The sequence below is a fragment of the Protopterus annectens genome, chromosome 2.part0 (assembly GCF_019279795.1).
Source record: "Protopterus annectens isolate FY-2018-M chromosome 2.part0, PAN1.0, whole genome shotgun sequence".
Classification (NCBI taxonomy): Eukaryota; Metazoa; Chordata; order Ceratodontiformes; family Protopteridae; genus Protopterus; species Protopterus annectens.
The window spans coordinates 1,124,665,763-1,124,687,750 of NC_056728.1; the positions used below are offsets into that span (position 1 = coordinate 1,124,665,763).

Below are 21,988 nucleotides of genomic sequence, written 5' to 3' on the forward strand. Positions count from 1 at the left end.
AGACAAATGAAGTTTACCTACTCAGATGGAATGTTATGGTGAGTACATAACTTCTTAAACTGAAGTAGTTAACTTTGTTTGGTCTGCAACCTGTGGGACAGAGTACCCAGCTACCTAAACCTTGGGCAGCCTTCATGGAAGGATATTCCGGAGCACTGCGGAGCCAAAAGACGTTCTCCCTCTGGAGGTAATGTCCAATTTATAATGATTGATGAAGGTATGAGATGAGGCCCAAGTGGCTGCTGAACAGATATCATCCAAGGAAACCCTGGATTTAAAGGCGGCAGATGTAGCCATAGCCCTAGTTGAATGGGCACGAACTCAATGAGGTGCGGGCCTGCCGGAATTTTGATACGCTGTAATGATACACTGTGAAATCCATCTCGATAAGGAAACCTTCGAGACCGGTTTACCTAGATTAAATTTGGCAAAGAAAACGAACAACTGGTCGGATTGTCTATGATCAGATGTCCTTTGAATGTAAAATCTAAGTTGTCTGTGCACGTCCAAAGAATGTAATCTGTACTCCCCTTTGTTCTGGTAGTTAGGAAAGAAGACCGGCAAATTGATAGATTGGTTAATATTAGATTCAGAAACTACCTTCGGGAGGAAGGAGGGATTGGTCCTGAGGTAAACCCTATCCTTGTGAAAGGCTAAGTATGGGGGTTTCACAGAAAGATCTTGCAATTCAGATACTCTCCTGGCTGAAGTAATAGCCACAAGAAAGGCTGTTTTCCAAGACAAATATTTGAGGTCTACTGAAGATGTCGGTTTGAAGGGAGGGGCTGTCAGGGCTTGTAATACCAAGGTCAAATCCCATGGGGGTACCGCTTCCTTTATTGGAGGTCTAAGAAGAAAGGTGCCCTTTAGGAACGTTTTGCACAATTTTGTAGTAATCAAAGGGCCCATTTCAGTACCTACGTGGTAATGAGAGATAGCTGCTAACTGAACCTTAACCGTAGAACAGCTAGCTCTGTCATTAAAAAGACCTGAAAGAAAGTCCAGCATTGCAGGCAAGGGGGCTGTAAAAGGGTCCAAATTATGGCGTTCTGCCCAGATAGAGAAACGCTTCCATTTACTACCATAGACCTTATGCGCTGCTACTAGGGTAGTTTTAACTGGAGAAGAGATACCGGGAGTCCTAGCTACAAGTGGAACTGGAGCAGCCAAGCCATAAGCTTGAGGCTGGCCAGGTCGGGAAGTGGGAGCCCCTTGGGGTGGGAGATTAGATCCGGAAAGGGATCTAGAATCCAGGGCGGATTCACTCGATGAGACCAGAGGTAAGGGAACCAAGCTTGGCGAGGCCAGAATGGGGCAATGAGGATTATCCTGCTCCCCAACCGACTGGCTTTCTGAAGAAGTTTCAGCATGAGGGGAAGAGGAGGGTAGGCATAGAGAAGACCAGGTGGCCAAGCATGCACCAAGGCGTCCCTTGGGGCTTCCCCGGCAGGGGGAATGAGAGCAAAGTAATTCTTGCATTTCGTGTTTGAGGGAGATGCGAAAAGATCGCAACAGGGCTTCCCCCAAACAGCAAAAATTCGACTCACTACTCGAGGATTGAGGGACCACTCGTAAGGTGAAAGGATGCTGTGACTCAGTCTGTCCGCCAGGATGTTGGTCCATCCCGGAATGTGCGTCGCAATGAGAAAGCGGTTGGTGGAGATCGTCCATTCCCACACTCTCATGGCTTCACCCATTCCCACACTCTCATGGCTTCTCAACAGAGTGGGTAAGACCTGGTTCCCCCTTGTTTGTTGATATACCATACCACAGACATACTGTCTGTCTGGATTGCAATTGTTCCTACAGGCAGAAGAGCACTGCCCTCATCTCTGGAACATTTATGTGCAATAAGGCCTCCGAATCGTTCCACGTGCCTTGGACTGTTCTGCTCGAATAATGCCCCCCCCCACCCAAGACAAGAGGCATCCGTGGTCACCGTGGCGAGAGGGGGGGGCCATGGCAAAGGGGCGTCCCGCCTGGAGGTCCAGCGATTGAAGCCATCAAACGAGAGCCCTCTTGCAGGCCCTGCTGAGAGAAATGGGGTGACTGAAGGGGTACTGATGAAGGGACCACTGGACTTGGAGAGTCCACTATAAAATCCTCATGTTCAGACATGCCATGGGAAGAAGGTTTATAGCGGCTGCCATGGACCCCAGGGCCCTCAGAACCAATCCCGCCGGAGGTTTTGAAGATTGAAAGATGGCCCGCACATGTGCTCTCAAAGTGTGCAACCGATTGGAAGTTAAGAAGACTAGTTGCCTGTTGGTGTCCAGTCTGGCCCTGATAAAATCTATCACCTGAGTCGGGGGGAGAGAGGACTTGTCCGAGTTTATAGTGATCCCTAGTTGCAGAGCAAAGTTGAGAAAGTAGTCCCTGGCTAAGCATAGTAGATGCCTTGTCGGGGTGGTGAGGAGCCAGTCGTCCAGGTACGGGAAGACCTGCATTCCCTGAAGTCTCAGGTGGGCCGCTATCACTGCTAATACCTTGGTGAACACCCTGGGGGCTGAGGTGAGCCCAAAGGGGAGGACCCTGAATTGATAATGACTGGCTCCAAGCCGGAAGCAGAGAAACCTCCTGGACCGTTCGTCCATCAATATGTGGTCGTACGTGTCCTTGAGGTCTATGGAGCACATCCAGTCGCTCTCCCGCAAGAGGGGGAGAATAGATTGAAGAGTGACCATCCGGAACTTTTCTTTGGTTACTGACTGACTTAGTAGGGAAAGATAGAGGATGCGCCTTAGGTCCCCCATCTTTTTTGGTACCAAAAAGAACCTGGAGTAGTAACCCGATCCGGACTGGCCTGGGGGAACATGCTGAATGGCTCCTTTTTCTAAAAGCAGCCGAATTTCCGCAGCTGCTGCCTCCCTCTGATTGGGTGGAACATCAGGGAGATGTCCTGGGGTGTCGGGAATGTAGGAAAAGGGAATTCTGTATTCTCTGGATATGATACGAAGCACCCAGCGGTCTGTTGTAATGGACTCCCAAGCTGCCAGGTGCCTTGAGAAGCGCTCCCCGACTGCCTCCAGAGTGGAGCAGTCGGGCAACCCCTCAGGTTGCTGCGTGGGCCGATCAGAGAAGGCTTCTCTGGACCCAAAGTTTCTCGGGCCCCCTCTGCCTCTAGGGCGGCATCCACCCTGTCCTCCTCTGCCGCGGAAGGACTGGGAGTCCGGAGCAGACTGGGATTGTTGCGACTTTCGGAACCACATCTTCTTCTGTCCCTTTTGGTTCTTGGAGAAGGACCTCTGGGGAGCAGAGAAGCGGACTCCGACGGCAGACAATGTCTTCCCGTCCTTTTCGCTATGGACCAAAGTCTCGCGAACTGTCTTGCCAAATAGGGCAGAACCATTGAAGGGGGCATTCGCAAAGGACGCCTTGAAGGGTGCCGCGAAATCACAATGTCGAAGCCAGGCCTGGCGCCTCATAACTAGGCCTGCTCCGCTGGCTCTAGCGGCTCCTTCTGTAGCATGTTATAAAAGCCGCATAGAGGTGTTGGATATAGACCTAAGAGTGGCCATGCGAGTGGAGTACAACTGTTTGTCCTCTCCCAAAATGGACTCCGGGGGCGATGCAGCATACTCTTTGATACTCTTTGATAAGGTCTCGCTGCAGTCGAATCACATGTGCCATGTAGTTCAGGGACGTTATAGAGAAGGTTGCTGAACTAAAGACCCGCTTCCTGAGACGGTCCATCGAGCGAGACTCCTTGCTCGGGGGATGGACCGAGGGACTCTCTTGGGCTAACTCCCTCTTGGTGGCTGCCGCCACCAACATGGCATCTACGGGGGGACCCTTGCTCCAATGGGATTTCTCTGCCGGGGGGCTTAGGATCCTGTCAGGACATTATGGGACTGGCTCCACAGTGTCCGGCTCCTTCCACGCCCTAGTGGTGATAAGGTCCACTAAGGGGTGGAGGTAGATGGGCCTGCTTCGAACGCCTCCAGGAACACGGATTCATCCGAGGAAGCCTTGGGGGCAGACCACCCCCCTCTTATCCTAAGCATTTCCATGATGTCTCCGAAGGAGACATCCTCGGGGGGGGACCTTGGGGAGCCTTCCCCCTCATCCAAATCTGTGTCTTCTGTCAAGGACTCGGGGGAGTCCACATGCCTCCTCTTGCACTTCCGCTTGTGAGAAACATCTTCGGGGGGACTGTCCGAGGACGACTCACCAGCAACGTCTTGTTCCAGGGGAAAGACCTGAGACATCAAAGCAGGCTGTCCCTGTGGCCACAAAAGCCCTACCCAAACAAGTGGGAGTGCGGGATGGAACCGTAGCAGGGAGCGGGGGCCTGGATGCACTCAACAGAGCCCTCTCCACCACATCAAAAGCCGAGGGAGAGCCACTCTCTCTAGGATCCGAGAGCCGACCCTCACTCGGATCCGATGGATGGATCGGAGCCGGCACTGAGACCATCGGATCCGAAGGGCCAGTGTGCTCCGACCTGGACAGAGCCGAAGGCACTCTAAACCCCTCGGATCCGAAGCTCAGAGCATGGCTCCGAGAGCTCAGATCCGACAAGGACGGATCCGGTAAACTCGAAGGAAGAGTTGGAGCTGAAGTACCAGATACTGTCGGCGCCGACCCACCCCCGGCTCCAACGCTGCCCAGCTCCGAGCACTCCGAACCCGGGAAGCGGGTCGGAGAAGGAGATATCAGGGCAAAGAAGGGTGTTGAGCTCCCCCCCGGAGGGAGGGGGAGGCAGGAGCACTCCCATCTGCATTTGGGCCTGGATGAACCTTCGCATCACCCGGTTCAAATCAGCTTCAGAAAGGCTACGCGTTGATCTCGATGAGACCACCGAGGCTGGCCGGGAGTGCCGCCTCAATGACCTCGACAGAGATCGGGTCTCCTCCTCCTCGGGTCCCGGTGAGAAGCATGGAGACCGGAGCCGAGAAGGAGGAGACCTGGAAGCCGTGGAGGGAGAAGCCCGCTTAGTCGGGGGGGGGGGGGGCGAAGCGGAGGCCTCGGCCTGCCGCTTGTGGTGCTTCTCCCTCCGTTTTTCTTTCCTGACCTCCCTCTCCTCCGGCGCTGAAGCGGGAGTTTAAGTCCCGGCCGGAGGGAGAGAGGCAGGAGTGGCCGCCACAGAAGCACCGGAGGCCGAAGCCGAATCCGGGGGCAAAAGTCCCGCCAGGATCAGCTTAGACCTCCGGTCCTTCAGTGCCCTGGGGTTGAATGCCGCACAGATAGTGCATCCAGAGGAAAGGTGTTCAACCCCAAGGCACCGGACGCACCGAGTGTGGCCATCCGCCGGGGAAAGCTTATGGCCACACTCAGTGCACTTAGAAAAGATTGGTTTTGGGGCCTCAAACATTCTAAAGAAAACACACTCGTTAGGCCCCAAACACACCACACACAGAACTACATACCAGCGAAGGGGAGGGAGGGTAAATTTAACTAAAAGATTTAACTACAAGGATTTAACCAAAGGGAAACCTAACCACAACACACTCGTACACTGAAAAGTAATAGAAAAAAGGTTTTAAATTTCTCACAAACTGTACAAAGACCCTACGAAGCAGGAGCTCAAAACCTAGCTGCTGACCAGAAGCGCGGCAAACTAGATCGGTTGGCAGGGGATTATGGGTAAGGGGAGGAGCTAGGAGCTCGGATCTAAGCCTTGTAATGTTGCCGGCTCTGATCCGAGGTCAGATCCGTATCCCACAGGTTGCAGACCAAATGAAGTTAACTACTTCAGATTTAAACTTTTTTCTCAGTTGCTGATGAGTCTCTAGGTTTTCAGGGTAAATTCTGAGGGAAGATAAGGGACTCCCCTAAGGTTTTAGGAGCAAACGAGTGGCAAATGAAGCACTGCTTATAGCTGTGAATGGTCCCAAACAGAATAAATATGATCTACAATGTATCTGCCTCCTAGAATCATATTTACGCTTCCTTGTTGACCTGAAAAATTACTATTTATTCAAAAAATGAAAGTAAAAGAAAAGATCCCCAATGGGGACACTTATGTGCCCACAAGCAATGTAAAGCACCACAGGCTATATGGCTGACAGATGGCAGAAAAAGCATCAAGAAAGTTTTGAGGACTTCTACCCCTCTATGTCTCTTATGTACCACTTTTATTTTTAGTCTTGAGGCACAGATTAGACATGTGATGTGAAAGTAAGGTCCCCAAACTTAGAAATGCCGGCTACATGTGCAGCACACTTGGCAGGATACTTACCATATGTAATGAATACAACAGCAATCAAGGAAAAACATCATGGAAAATTCTCACCCTTATGCTGGCAGTTACAAACAATTAAGTGGTATGCTGTACTCTTGGAGAAAAGGAAAGAAAATTGTGGAATAAAAGAACTCATTCAAAAGCACAGAATTCACAGTATTCTTGAGAAAGCTATAAATAAGTTGCTGACAGCCTGCCAAGTAAGAAAAGGGCTTCCACACTTACACCTCTAAAGGTACATCAAAAAGTTAACTATTCACAAGTGAATCTCTTTGTAAGAGATTAACTTTGTTAAACAGAGAAAAAAGGGGGAAGTTGCCAATTCTTTTGAAGTTATCTGTGTAGAATGGACGTTGAAACAATTAATGCCTTTTGTCTTGAAAATATCTACTGTTCATATCCTTCCCTAGGATATTTCTACATCCTCCACTCTGCACCCATCTCAATGTCATAAGCAAGGAGGTTGATCCAGTTTTCTATTCCATCAGATAGGTCATCAGACAGATACACTAAGGAGTCCTTCTAACCATGACCCTATTTTATCTGCAGAATTAGAGATTGTTGTCAACTGGAATTGTTACCACCCTTTCCCTCAGGATTCTGTCTGAATTTTCCTACCCATTGTTCCCCAGATTTTTCCTGCTCCCCCCTCTTTGTACAAGGGTACCACACTTGCTGTCTTGCAGGCCTCTAGTACTTCTGAAGTACCCAGTGATCTACTGTGAAGATCCATGATCTAGATCAGTGGCGTCTGCCAGCACACTGGTCAGACATTTGAGGACTATGGGAGGCAGGTCATCTGGTCCTTGTGCTTTAACATCCCCTAAGGGCCAGCCAGTTCCTTCTCTTTCTCTCTCTCTGTTCCTGACATTAGTCCACTGTTCACTCTACTACGTCCTACCTCCTTCCCATCATGGCAGCCCCCCCTTACTTTCTTTAGTGAAAAGTGAGGTAAAATATTCATTCATTCAACTGCTCAGCATTTTCTAGCCTTCTGTGTCACTTTGCCCATCCCTCTCCACTTTCTCCCATCACATACAACCTTTACCATTAGTGCATTTAAGTGCCCACATCCTGTCTACCTACTTCATCCTAATCATAACAGGACAAACAAGGATCCTAAGGGCATCACAGGACCATGTGTAATCCTGTTGCCACAAAGTGTTTGTTATACCCTACCCTCAATCTTTCCCTCTCCTGCGGCCACCTGGTACATCTGAGGGCTACTCCCCTCTGTAGACCACACAGTCCGACTGTATGCCTGGCCTCTATCACGGACCTTATGTAGGAAGCATCTAGGTGACCACCCTCATCCCTGGGATGGGCACACCCATCCCTTCCTGCCAGTACATCAGATGCCCAAGCTGCTAATCGAACCCAGGTCATCTGAGCTGTAGCTGGAGCTTTATCCTGTTTCTGTTCTTGGTCACTTCTGTTAACTAACTTTCAACATTTACCTCGCAATGCACACCACTTTTGTTGTCTTTCTGCTAGCCTCCTTGTACTGTGCCTCCTCAACCTCCCCACTCCCTCCAATATATCCTTTAAAGGTCATACTTTTACCCAAATTGCTAGTCTGACATTTCTATGTAGCCCTACTAGCCTACTCTTCTCTTTTGCCACATTCTCACACCCTTTTCCATAACTATGAATACTCCCATCCCTAACCTACAGCTTGTTTACTCCCTGAGTCTGTCACCAGACTCATCTCATCCTTGAACTTCTTCCTCCAGCACAGCAAAATCTGCTATGCCAAAATACCACAGCATTCCTACAGTCGTAATTTTCACACCATTCTCCAGTACTCTAAACCACACTGACACGATCAGCGTTTGCTAACAGTGCTTTACCCTAAACATCAATGGCATCCTCTGCATTAATTAGGCACATGCTCAGAGAGCTATCCTTTCTGATACAGCCCTGTATCAATTACAGTTGAATCCCCTCATGGTCCAAGACCTCAATGAAGTCCCACCCCCTCTCTATACTAGAGTTTAGAATTCCCAATTTGCTCCTAGGAGATTCAGATCCCCCATTAGTAGTACCTGCCCCACAGCAACACAATGCATCAAAGTACCATCAATTTCCCTTCCTCTACAACTGCCAGGGTATTTAACCTAGTTTCTGACCCTGTATGGCCCCATGTTCCATTCTTGGTTTGGCAATCCTCCTCCTCGTCTGACCTCACATCTAATGCCTTCTTTTGTGTAGATTGCTATGACATGCCCTTCTCTTCTGTCATTCTTGAACAACCTGGACCATGGCACCTCTATTTCCCACCCCATCTTGTCACTGGATCATGAAAAATAACTACCCTTCCTCCACTCTAAATTACTACCAGCAGTCCCCCCCATCATCCTACAAGACCCCTTGTAGTGCAGAGCAATGCTATCCAACCCACTAACTACACACACACACACACACACACACACACACACACACACACACACACACAGTTTCCCTACATTCTCCACCAATTTTTAGCTTCAGTCTAGTGTCTAAACACTTACCCTATGTCACCCTTACTTTAATGTACAAACCATGAGAAGTACTCTTCCGAGCTCAGCATTAAGAACTTATTCTTCCAGGTTGTGATCTGGATCTCTTGCACAAAATTGTGTCTTTGCCAGGATTTCCCATGTCTTCTTACTATGCCATGCATGTGTTTCTTATTCACTACTACAGGTGGTCATACAACTTGAGCCTTTCTTTGCTTTGCATTCTAGCTGCTGGTACAAGTAACACATCTAAGAAGGTTACCTCTGGCCCCCTCTCATCATGACCCTCTGCCACCACAGCTGTCTCCTCTGATAGATCATCAGTGCCTACATGCACCACAACAGAAGCCTATCCTCCTGCCTGGGGATGACATTGGCTACCTTTTCCCATGTTACTGAGGCTAAGCCTCAAAAGACTGTCTTCATTGAAATTTACAATTCTAAGCAACTGAGAAAGGAGAGTCTAATCTCATATATGACAAAATCTATTCCCTGTCCCTATGACTGCTCTTACAGGTTCATAGATGTTGCACTTTGCTAACTGCCCTTGTGGGCCATTTTAAGCCTAGTCAGTTATCCCATTTGAGAATCAAACCCTGCAGCCTGTGACTGTAAGGTAAACACCTTAACCATTATGCCTACACCGAACTCATATCTCCTTCACTTCTTGCCCTATGCCTCTACGCCTCCTATATATAACTTTTCTTTCCTGCATTTTCACCACTCTCAGTCCCTACCATTTTATGTTATTACTGCCTCTATCTCCTTATAGTGTATCTATTACTTTCCCAACCCTCCCATGACCTTCCTACAGAATCTCTCCACTATTCTCTCTCTTTCCATTTTCTGTCTGGCTGAGTGTGCCTCCTTGCCCACTTCTCTCATACTCTCTTTGGGGTACTGGCTTCCTGGCCACTACTGCCTCTATCTCCCCTACTCACCTGTGACTACATTTTTACATCTGTTCCTTTGCCCTGGTTTTCATCATTCTCCTTGCTTTCACTACTAGATCTCCCACTTTCTCTTTCCTCACCTTACACTGTGCCACCCCACCTGCCCATATTTCTCTAATAGCCTCTGTCCAAGTACACCCGTCCTTTACCATTCACCTCCTGTCTTTTCTCTCCCCATCCTATCTGCTGGCCTGCTGTTGCCACGTGCTCCTCTACAGCTCCACCATATATTTTCATGTCCAAGTAAATTGTTCACTAACACTTCTAGTTTTCATACCTTGCTTGTATGCTTTCTAGTCCTCCTACAAAACCAAAAGCTGCTTCTTATTCTTGCAGCTTGCAAATCTCTCACTCACTCTCCTTCCTATTCTTGTCCATCCTGTGCTGTTCCTTATATGTCCCACTCACAGATCCCCAAGATTTTCCTTTATGAGAAGAAAAATAAATTCCAGGAAATTACTTTTAACAGTATGCCTGGTCTACAGCTCTTTTAATTACAGTAAGCTGAAATTTTGAGGAAGCAAATGTAGAGCGACTAACAATTTACTTGCATTTTTTTTCCCAAAACACTTTTACAATAACAATATGAGAAGTGCAGCATTTTTTGATAAAGAGCTTTACATTGCACAGAAACAGGCCCACATTTCCTGCAGATCTTAATACAAAGATCATCTTGTTCAACATTATGATTCAAAAGGCATAAATGATCCGTTCAAGTATCAAAGACATACAACTACATGGGGCAGTACCCTTTAAGCTATTTACCTGCAATGGCATTAAACTCTCAAAGCTGCAGTCTATAACAACACGCACTGGACTACGGACTACATCTCTGCAAAACCGTTTTCTCACTCTTCCTGCTGTATCATCCTCAGGTTGAGTGAGGCGTTCTAATTTTTTCCTCTTGCGCTTTTCTTTTCGTTTTTGTCTGCAAAATAAGCATACAATTAAACTACACATACACAGAAATATTCTTTGATCAATCAGTATGCATTACCATTTTTTTTAATTAAAAGACTCATGCAGCTTGCACAATTTGAAATGTTCAGAAGCATTTGTATGTAAAGTCAGAGAGTAAGCCGATTCATTATGGAATTTTACATTCACAAACTAAGCAAGGGCAAAATACTGTGTAGAGAAAATGCATATAACATAAGTTACCTATCCAGTGAATATCTATAACATACGCAACACTTAAACAGGTCAAAGAATATCTTCACAAGTACGAAGGAAATGACAGTGACATTTCAAATATGCATTTAGGTGACACTAACTATACTGTATTAGAGAAGCATCCACATGATTAAAAGTCCACAATAACGGTCAAAAAGATCGTAAGATATATGCATGAGGCACAATTACTAAGTAGCCACTGTAGCAAATTATATTACAAAAGCATTCTCATACATCAAAAAGGAAGTAGTGCTGGCAGAAGGATGTGAAAAAGAGTTAAATGCTGAATATTACCTAGAACAAAGGTCTGGAGAGACCAGCATTAAGGCCAGCAGAACTACTTGGGGTGGAGGTGAGGACTGACAACTGAAAGGTGGGAAGACAGGGTGTGCAGAAGTGAGAAATGCAGGGGAGAATAAAATACATGCAAGGAGAAAGGGCAGAGTGCAGTTAAAACAGGGCAAAAATGGTAGGTACAACGTTTTTAAACAGAGTTAAGGACAAGTCAGATCTTTCCTTGAAAGGTAGCTAGTTAGCTCTCTAAATTGCAATACAGTAGTGTTCAGATTGGGAACTAGTAGCATAAAACAGTCTGTTTTGTTTACTATAACTTGGAGAATATGGCAGTTCGTCAAAGCAGTATGCAAATAAAAGAAAAGGCTGTAAAAATAAGAGAGAGTAGGTCGCCTTTCCCAGTTGGGATTCTGCATTTCAGGGTGAACTGACTATACAGATGTATTAAAGCAGATAAACGTGCATCAAAATTGCTTCTGAGAGTAGTGACACGCTGAACAGAGAGATTGGGTCAGATATGTAAAATAAGTAAACTTTACATACAGAGCAGCAGTTAACGCTTACTTGCCAGTTTCTCTTTTTCTTTAGTTGTTGCCTGCCTTCTCAGTGTCTGAGCAACACTGTGTTCTAAGACTGTTAAATACTCCATAATCTCCATATCTGAAATATTTCTATATTATTTTAAGAAAAATAATGTACTTACTATGCCATTACATTTGCACATAGAATTCAATGTTCATTTCAGGCACTCCTTGCATGTTCAGCTAGTGGATAAACCTATCCAGGCTACTGTTGCATTTCCTTCAATCCATGATACTTCAGGCATTTCTCCTCCATTTCCAGTTTTTGACCAAGCTACAGGCTCCAAGAAACATGTAACCATTAAACCTTCCTCAACAGAGACAGGGAGAATGAGGATGGGAGGGTTAAAGACTGAATTCTCCAAGCAGATTTGATATTATTTTAAATAAATAACCTTGTCTGCTAAAAAGTTTCAGGTCTTTGTTACCCTTTATGACAGATTTCATAGACGATCCTCCAGGGTGACTGGCCTAGTGAAACATACCCTTGATCATACCCAGCCCTGACAGGAAATTCTGGAAGCAATGCCCAATTTGTCATTTGTGACAGACGTATTGAGCCAGCACCAAGCAGCTGCTACTGCACAGATGTTATCTAAAGAAGTCTAACAGAAAAAGGTTGTAGAGGTGGTAACAGCTTCAGCTGACTGCTCCTTAAGAATGTCTGCTAATACCTATGATAAGCAAAGGAAATACAACTAGAAATCCAAAAAGCCTGAAAGCGTAAGTGGCCTTTTGCATTAATTTCTGTGAAGGAAAGGAAACAAAGATCTGATGATCCTTTCTGAACGTCTTTCTTCAATCCACAAAAATACCCAAGGTGCCTGTGGGTATCCATACAATGCAGAAGGTAATCTCTTTGATTAGAATAATCTCTCTATATACTAGAAGCTCAGACTTACTATGGTCAGGCTTGGTGACAACTTTTGCCACAAATGAAGGCCTTTTTCCTCAAAGAAACCCATTTATATGGGCAATTACATACAGAAGGTTGACACACAAGGTCTGTAGCGGAGATATGTAGCCGACGTCACAAGTAACTGAAATACTGGGACTCTCAATGAGGAGTCACAAACTGTGGAGACTGAATGACTGAAAATCTGGACTTACAAATGCTAAGTTTGAAACTGTCATTTCTTGAAATATTCCCTTTTCTCCAAGGTGATCTCAGAGTTGGTATACAAATTCTACTGGGGGGGGGGGTTGCAATGGGCCCCATCTGCAACATACAAGTTTAAAAGAGAAGAGAGATTCAATGTTCACTCTTTCTCTTCTCCAGTAGTTTTGGTATTTTTTTTTTTTTTTGCTGGTGGTACTGGGACTCAAGATTATGAGCCCTGACATTTCAAATAGGAAGCCAGTCATGTATACTAACAAGGGGTCTTTGTCACAAACTTCAAATCTGCTGAGGTCATGTATTCAAGTAGAGCAAGGGTTAGTTTCTTCAGAAAGAAACATAAATCCCAGGGAAGGTACAAGTTCCCTGATAGGGAGATGCAAAACGTCACTCATAAGAAAACCCTTTGCATACTTTAAAGAAAAAGAGAAGAAAACTTTTTTTTTCTTCAGTAACAAAACTGACTGTAGCAGCCAACTGTATCTTAACTGATGAATTACTTTGGACCAAATTTAACATTTCTGACAAAATACTAAGGATCCATGAAAATGGAGGCCGAAAAGAGAGCAGACTGTGAGATGCAGTCCAGATTAGAAACCTTTTCCACCTGTCACTGTAAGACTTCTGGGAAGAGAGTTTCAGAGAATAGAATTATCACCCTGCTCAAAAACCTTGATCCCTAGCTATCACTGAATGTGGAGCAGCAAAGCTATTAACTTCTGAGCCTGAAAGCTTGGGCATGCCTTGCAAGTTGGATTAGACCTCTTTATAGGTAGTATGAGATGAGGTTCCATTTGAAACATCTCCATAAGTGGGAATTACATCTGTCTGGCCACAACAAGTCTAGTAAAGTCACCTTGGCCTTTTGTAAACTGCTCTTCTGGGTGAATTTCAGTGGTGGGAAAAGCAAAAAGTAACCCCAGAGGCCAGTTCTGAACCAATACATCACTACTTTGTCCACAGTGACGATGAAACAGCAAGAAATTTTTCAGATATCTGGCACTGGTCGGAAAGGTAACGAGATCACAGATCAGGAAATTTCAATTCACTAACAACATTCTGGCAAAGAGTAGACTGAATGACCATTTTGTAGGGCAAAAATAATCAATGAATGAGCCTGTCTGGAACAGAGTTGGATGGAATTTAAAAATGGCAGGCTCACAATATCCACTCATACAAGCTCACTAGTTTGTGATAAAAGGCAGTAGGCCTTACTTGGTTATAGATGTTGACATGCTAAATATTGTCTGAATGCATATCTGATATTTCATGAACAAAGAATGTATACAAGATATGCTTGGTCAGAAAGACTGCCTACTTCTCCATAATAATGATTGGCAAAGACAGCTCCTCTAAAGGACCATGGCTTGTGGATCACCCATCCACTGAAGAGGTCTGCCTAGTCAGAAGCATCTATGGTGACTGTTGGTGACTGTTTCTATCAGAATACAACCCACCAAATTTTTTCCTTGAAGAAGCCCACCTACTCAAAACCACCAAAGCAGACAGTGATGCACTAAAGTAGAAGACAATTTCTCTGAAAAAGTTGAGTGCTGTGACCATTGAGCCTGGAGTAGCCAGTGCAAGACCCTTGTGCATAGTCTGTTGTAAAATACTATACACTACTACTGCCAGGAGTCTCAGAACTCAAAGGCAAAAATCTGCTAGTACCTGACTCTGAGAGAACGAGGAGGATGCTGGTTATAAGACGTTCGTTCTTCTGTCCACAGCTAATAGATAAAAAGACTTTCTTTTTGCTACTGGTTTTACCATCTACGACTAGAATGTTCTGCATGGAAATGAGCAGGGACTTTACAAGACTGGTGATGACGACCCCCACCCCCCCAATCTTTACAGACATGCAAGGATAGACTGCAATATGACCATGTGGAAGACTTTGTTTGGGGGAAAGGTGTTTAAACCACTGATATCTAAAATGATGAGGCCCTGTGATTTTATGAACACAAAAAAAGAGCCTGGAATAAAATTATCATTCTTACAGAGCTGTTGGGTCTTTTTGGAAGTTTCTTTTAAGTGGAGTTCCTGCATCTCCTTCCTGGCTTGTTCTTTATTTTATACAAATGATAACTGGGTAATACCACAGAACACAGAAAAGTCCATCTTTAGGGATGACCCAGGAACACTGTGTGGTCAAGTGTCTTGCTCCGAGTTACACAGTAGACAAATGAAGATAGAAGGAATCAAACTCTGTACCATTGTCTATAGGAAGTAGTTTGCTAACAGCTCTCAGTCTTAATCCTCTGTGCTAACTGCCAGACATTCTTTGTGATGGGATGGTATATCCTGCAATGGTAGACATAGAAGCTTTGGTGTTGACTTGACATGGAAATCTTGCTGATTATCTCCTGTATCAACTCCTCTTTGGATATCTTCCATCACTAAGAACTGGGGAGAAAGAATTTCTTGCCAACCACCTCCCAAAGAAGATGACTATAGTGGGATTCAGGAATGAGGAGAATCCCATTTAGCCCAAACTTATTATCAGTGAGAATGCCAAGGCTCAGGGCTACCAGACCAGTGATGCTGCTGCTGTTGGATGAAGAGTACAACCAGAATCAACTTCCTTCTTCTAAGGACACCATGGGGTGCATAAAAAAAGTACTTTTGTCTGGTTCCTCTGAAACCTAGAAAAAGAAACACTTGGAAGTATTATATACAACTTCAGTGGCTGAAAAAGACTGCCCTTTCACCTTATCATGGAGGCTGTGATCAATTTCAGGCACAAGCAAATGTTCCTTAAAGATGCAGCCATAAACATTGACTTAATGTCCTCAGCAAAGCTGGTAATTTGTAGCCAAGAGTGTTAGCACAAAGCTATGCCCGATCCTGCTCCTCTCACAGCTCTCTCTGTGGCATTAGCTCTTTACACCATAAAGCTGCTGACCATGGAAGATGCTGAGGTCTGACTGATGAGTGTCCTTAACAGAATAGAAAGGCCCTCTGCAATATTAATTACTTCATCTAAAATGTCCACTGCAAATAAAGATCCCGAAACACAATGTGGAGGATGTGAAAGCCCCCATCCCCAGCCTGTCTAGAACCTTGAACTTCTTGTTAGGGGAATAGAGACAATGAGACGGAGTAATACAGTGTCTCTTCAGACAGACCACAAAGACCGTCACACCCCACTTACAGCTCCTCTGCTTAACAGCACAGGCTAAAGATTCTTTTCAACTTTCTCTGTCATGGTGTCACAGTGACTGGATTATCTCAACCTGCATTCACTGCATCACCAATGTGATCATTTAGAAAAAAAATGTTGGAGACAGAAAGACCCCATAAATTTACTTCTGAAGAAAGGAATGCTCCTGGAAAAGCCCATTATCTCTCTCACTCATCTGTAAAAAAATTACTAAATGTCCACCAGAGGAGAACGTGAAGAAATGGACCCTCTATCACAGTTTTCCACTGGGGAACTAATGTGGTGAGTCTTTATGGTCCCCTTCTTTGAAGTGTGCAGAGAATTTTCTGCATCAACAACTGAAAACAGTGTTATAACAAGGTTATAAAATCCAAATGACCTGAAGCCAGAAGTCCTTAGGAAATCTGAGACAGAACAGGGACATGGTTGTTGTGAAACCAGCACTTGAGCAGGATGAAGCCCTAGACTACTCTGTCCAACTCTGGGTGCGCAGACGCTGGACCCTATGCCTATCCACCTTAAACAACACTAATGAGTCATAGCAGGAACAGAAGGGGCCAATTTGAGAGCTCATGGCCGTGCCAACACACATGGAGACAAACAGACTTGCATCTCAGGTGACAAAAGATCCCCCAGAAGGAAGCATGGAACCATGATGAGTCACCACAGGAAAAGGAACCAACACCAGAGGGTACCAGTGTGAGTCCACCCATTGCAGGAAGTGTCAACATTGGGAAATGTGAGTTCACAGAATGACGTTTTGGCACATGAAGTGGAAAACTCATAGAATCAGTAGTCTGAGGAGCAAAACGGGCTCTTGCATCAAATCCATCATCATGCATCTCTAAAGGCTGAAGTAAAGGACAGAAACTATCCTGCCTATGTTGAAACTCCACAATGGCCTTAGTAAGCTCAACAAAAATCTAAGGGAGGAACAGCAGGGGACCTCCAGATTGGACAGGGATGGCAGAAAGATCCTCAAGTTGGGATATGAACAGACAATTCAGGAGAAGCAGATTCTAATGTAGAATTCATCACCACACCCAAAGGCAGATAAACATTGGCAGGGGTAAACCTCCATAGACTGTACACCTGTACCTACATAGAATGCAGTGTTGCTTTGATCCTTACAAATTTAGCATGCTTAGACATAACTGACTTTTTAACAGACTTGGCCAATGAACAGCTCAAGATAAGCATGGCATTACTGGAGAACTAGGCAGAGAGAGAGGCTGAGGACAGGATGGGGACCATCCCTTGTCTGTCCAAAGACACCACAGAACCTACATAAAAATGCTAAGACATTCCCCAATGTGAAATTCTAACAAAAAATTATGAAACTGCTCTTTTCACCTCCTTAAAGTTACCTTATTAAATTCAGCACAAATATCACATGATGCAAACAAATGCGGGAGACCTAATCAACAGACATTTGTTGCAACTGTTGACATGAGTAATTTGCATGCCATGGCTACACATACAGGAATGAGATATGACAGTTAAAAAGGTTGAAAGCCCTGAACAAACCATAGAGACAGAGGTGAAGCCTTGATGCACTAGTAAAAGAGCAATGTACTTAAAGAGATAAGAAGGTGCCCAACTGTCACAGAAATATTCACAAGTATGGCAAAGAACTACCAAACAAAACAGGAAAGAAGATCATTAAACTAATACTTATGAAGCCACAGGGAAAACAGTGGAAATCTCTTTTTTTTTCTTCTCTTCTCTCTTCAACAAATAGACTAGGTCTGTGTGGATTCCATCCAAATGCATTTAAATGAGTTATGTGCTCGCCATAACAATAGATCCGTGCTGTCCTACTTTCATCTGGTTCAACAAAATGGACTCTGGTCTGACTCTGATCCAGCCTTGGCACCTCTAAGCCTGTAGATCCAGGGCTCTGACTCCTTCCCTACCCATATTTCCCATATCATCCTCAAATTACCTCAGACTGAGTTTGTCCCCTGTAAGAATATATGTAACTAGTAATAACACTGCAGCTGAATAAAACATGATCCAACAGGAAACTAAAAGGTGAAGGATTCTGTAAGAATAGCAAGGTAACTAAACTACTAGGGATATAAATAGGCTCCCGTAGAGGTTACCCATTCCATAAGAGCTGTAGGTGACAATTTGGAAGGGGGATGGTGGGAGGGATGTTGAAAGAATCTACTATTTTGGTGAAAGCATAACTTTCACAACAAATGTCATCCATTTTCATGTAACTCAACGAATGGGACAGAATCTCTAGCCAAATAATTTCCTGGGTAAAATTAGGGAAGGATGTTCCTGAGAACAGCACAGCCAAAGGAGGAAAAAGCTCTGGACTGTACATCCAGTTTACAATGAGACACATTATGCACTGTAGACCAGATAGCACCTGCACAAATCTCTCATCAATAGGAAACTGATGCTGAAAGACTACAGAAGTTGCCACTGCCCTTGTTGAATGAGCTGTCCGTTTCTTAGAAAGGGGGAGACCCAACTTTTCATAAACAAAGGAAATACAACTTGATATCGGTCTTGAGAGGATGACTTTTGTGACCCCTTCCCAGTTTTGATTTGGATAAAACAATAAATAATTGGTCTGATTTTCTGAAGTCTTTAGTTCTATGAAAAGTAAAATTTAAGTCATCCATGAACATTAAGTATAAAGCATATTCACCTTTACTGGAAAATTTTGGAAAGAATACAAGTAAATTAAAGGATTTATTTATGTTGGACTTGGATGCCACCTTAGGAAGGAAAGATGGACTTGGTTTCAGGAAGACCCTTATCTTAGTAAAAGACCAAATATGGTGGTTTATGTGAAAGAGCCTGTAGTTATGAAATTCTCTTAGCAGAAGTAACTACTACCAGCAAGACAGTTTTCCATGTTAAGAACTTTAGATCCACAGAAGTTGCTGGTTGAAAAGTAGGGCTGTGTGAGGGCTTGAAGCATCACTATGATATGCCGTGAAGGGACAGGTTCTTGTACTGGGGCCGGAGAAGAAAAGTTCCCTTAAGAAAGGCTTTAGATACATTTAATAAAGCTATGGAAGCCTTGTTATGTCCTATGTGAAAATCTGAAATGGCTGCAAGATTAATTTTAATTGTAGAAAAACTAGAACCTTTGTGAAATAATTCAGACAAGAATTCCAAATACAGGGGAGAGGCAGAGAGAAGGGATCCAAGCCTTTATCCATAGCTCAAAAGGAAAATCATTTCTATTTGCTTTGGTACACTCTTCTGGTGATAGATGTCTGTGAGGCAGTGAGAATATGAATTACATTTTCTGAAAACTGGCATCCCTGTCCATCACTGATATGGATTAGTCAATCGGTTAATTTCTGGGTCCCAAGCTCCAGGATAGGTTGCCTGGAAGGATGGGAGATTAGATTTGGCCTGTAAGCCAATGTCCAGGGTAGACAGAGAAGGTGAGATCAGAGATGGGAACCAAATTTGTCTAGGTCAATAATGGGCAACGAATTTTATTTTGCCCTTGCCCCTCCTGACTTTCTGAATGCATTTTGTAGTTAGAGGAAACAGTGGAGATGTGCAAAGGAAACCTGTGGGCCAAATGTAGACCACAGCATTCCTTGGTGAATGACCATCTGGAGCGATTAGAGCAAAATAACTGCTGCACTTCGTGTCCAGGTAAGAAGCAAACAGTTCACAGCAAGGTTGACCCCAGAGGCCACAGACTTAATTTACCACTGTTGGATTGCGGGACCACTCGTGAAGCAAGAGAATGCACCTGCTCAGTCTATCTGTTAGTACACTGGAAGTCCCCAGGATATGTGCTGCCAGCAGAAAGCAATGGGAAGACATCACTCATTGCCAAACTGTTATGGCCTTTTGACATACAAGACCTTGTTCCCCCATTTGTTGATGTACAAGACCACTAACATATTATCCAACTAAATTGGAATCACACTCACTAGAAGAGAGTCTTGAAATGCCTACTATGTCAAAAGGACTGCCCTCATTTCCAGGACACTGATTCGAAGGTTGGCCTTAAGGGAGTCCAAGTACTTTGGACCATCTTCCCCTCATAATACCCCTCTCCCAAATGGGAAGCATCCATGCTAACTATTGCTGTAGGAGGAAGTGGGGTGAACCGGTGACCTGTTAAGGCTGTGGAAGTGATCCACCATTTGATGTGGGTTCTGCACACTAAGATCAGCATTAATGGGGTGCTGAGGGGGGTTATGAAGTTGGGACCACTGGACTGACACAGCCTTTTAAGAACCCTCATATAAAATCTGGACACAGGCACTAGAATGGTGGCTGACACCAAAAGCTCCAGAAGTTTCAGATTTAGCCATGCTGGTAGAAATGGGGTGGATAAGACCTGGACTGCTGCATGCTGGATGGACAGAATCCTGTGTTGTGCTAGGGTGACTATCTGTGTTGTAGTGTTCAGGTGGCATCGGATAAATTCTAAGCTCTGCATTGGTGGCATCGGATAAATTCTAAGCTCTGCATTGCTGACAAGTCACTCTTCTGTAGTTGCCCTTAATCCCCAAGCTGTGAAGTAATTGGAATAAGAGCTCCTGCTGGCAAATTAACAGAATCCTGCCTAGAGTAGTTAGGAGCCAATTGTTTAAGTATAAGAACACCTGGAACCCTTGTAGTCAGAGGTAGGCTGTCACTGCTGCTTTTAGTAAACATCCGGAGGTGGGCAGGTGCTGTGGTGAATCCAAAAGACAGAGCTCTGAACTGGAAATGACTGGCTTCCAGCCTGAAAAAGAGAAATCTCCTGGAATGCCTGTGTACCTTTACATGATAGTAGGCATGCTGGAGATCTATCAAACACATCCAGTCATCCTTTTTAGTAGAGGTACTATGGCGTGAACATTGACCATATGTAATGTTGTCTGCTTCACATATCGATTTAAAATTACTTGGGTTCCATCTTCTTTGGACACCAAATCTTAACTGGTCTTGCAGGACCTGCTGGATGACTCCTTCAGACAGCTTTTCAACTTCTGCAGTTGCGGATGCCAATTGATTGGGTGGTACTAAGGGAATCCAGGATTTTGCCTGATGCATTGTTAGGAATGAAAATGAGTATCCTCTGATTATTATCTTTAATACTCAGGCATTGGAAGTGAAGACTCACCTGGTTTAAGGATGAAGGGATAAGTGCCCTCAACTGCCTCCAGAGAGGAGCACTCAGGCAACCCTTCAGAGGCACTGGGAGGATTTTCAGAAAAAAAGAACATGAAATCCTTGGTTTTGTGGACAGTCTCTGCCCCTCTCCTCTGCCGGGGGGAGGGGGTGCTGGGGTGGCTTTCCAAAGAAGCGTCCTGGGTAGAACCCTGCAATTTTAGGAACTGCATCTTCTTCCCTCATTGCGGACCCCTAAAGGTTTTCTGAGGAGTAGAAAATTGGATTCCAGTGGCAGAAAATATCTTAATCATCCTGCTCACCTCTAGTAAGTGTTTCTTTAACTTCAGGATCAAAGAAGGGGGGTATCATCAAAGGGGCTATTGTTGAAGGAAATCTTAAAACCTTCCACAAAATCACACAACCACATACAGACATGGCAGCATATGGCTATGCCAGTACCTGCTGCTCTGGCTGTTCCAATAGCCGTATTCAAAAGCAGGAGCATGGAAACATTAGAAATAGAAGATAAGGTAGACAGCTGGTGTTCCATGGTTTTCCGGATATCTACTGGCAAATTACCTGAAAAAGAACTGCCAAGTTCCTTGATCAATTTGATTTGCAAGTGAATAATGTGAGTAAGGGTAGTGCAGTGCTCCCATGGAAAGTCACAGAAATGTACATCTGCTATCCAAATCTGACCAAAGCCAAAGATTCCCTGTTAGGGGGACAGACAAATGAGCTGTCTTCAAAGATTTCTTTCTTGTGGCTGCTGGTATGACCAAGGCATCTACCCAAGGACCTTTACTCCAATAACCTCCGTTTTGGTGCAGCTAGAAGTTTATATGACTTCTCAGGTATTTCCTCTGCCATTGTGCTACTAAATCAAGGACAGCATGTCGGGGAAAAACACTCATGTAGTAAAATAGCCAGC

At 44.8% G+C, this 21,988-nt stretch overlaps 1 protein-coding gene across 2 annotated transcripts in view; it reads right to left on the bottom strand.

The window, feature by feature from the left end:
* TRMT10A (tRNA methyltransferase 10A) overlaps window positions 1-21,988 on the bottom strand; it is a 457,277-nt gene that overhangs the window by 315,971 nt on the left and 119,318 nt on the right. For both annotated transcript variants that reach the window (XM_044061318.1, XM_044061319.1), the window contains exon 3: window positions 10,401-10,563. In XM_044061318.1, coding sequence (XP_043917253.1) covers window positions 10,401-10,563 — 163 coding nt within the window. The remainder of the gene's footprint in view (window positions 1-10,400; window positions 10,564-21,988) is intronic.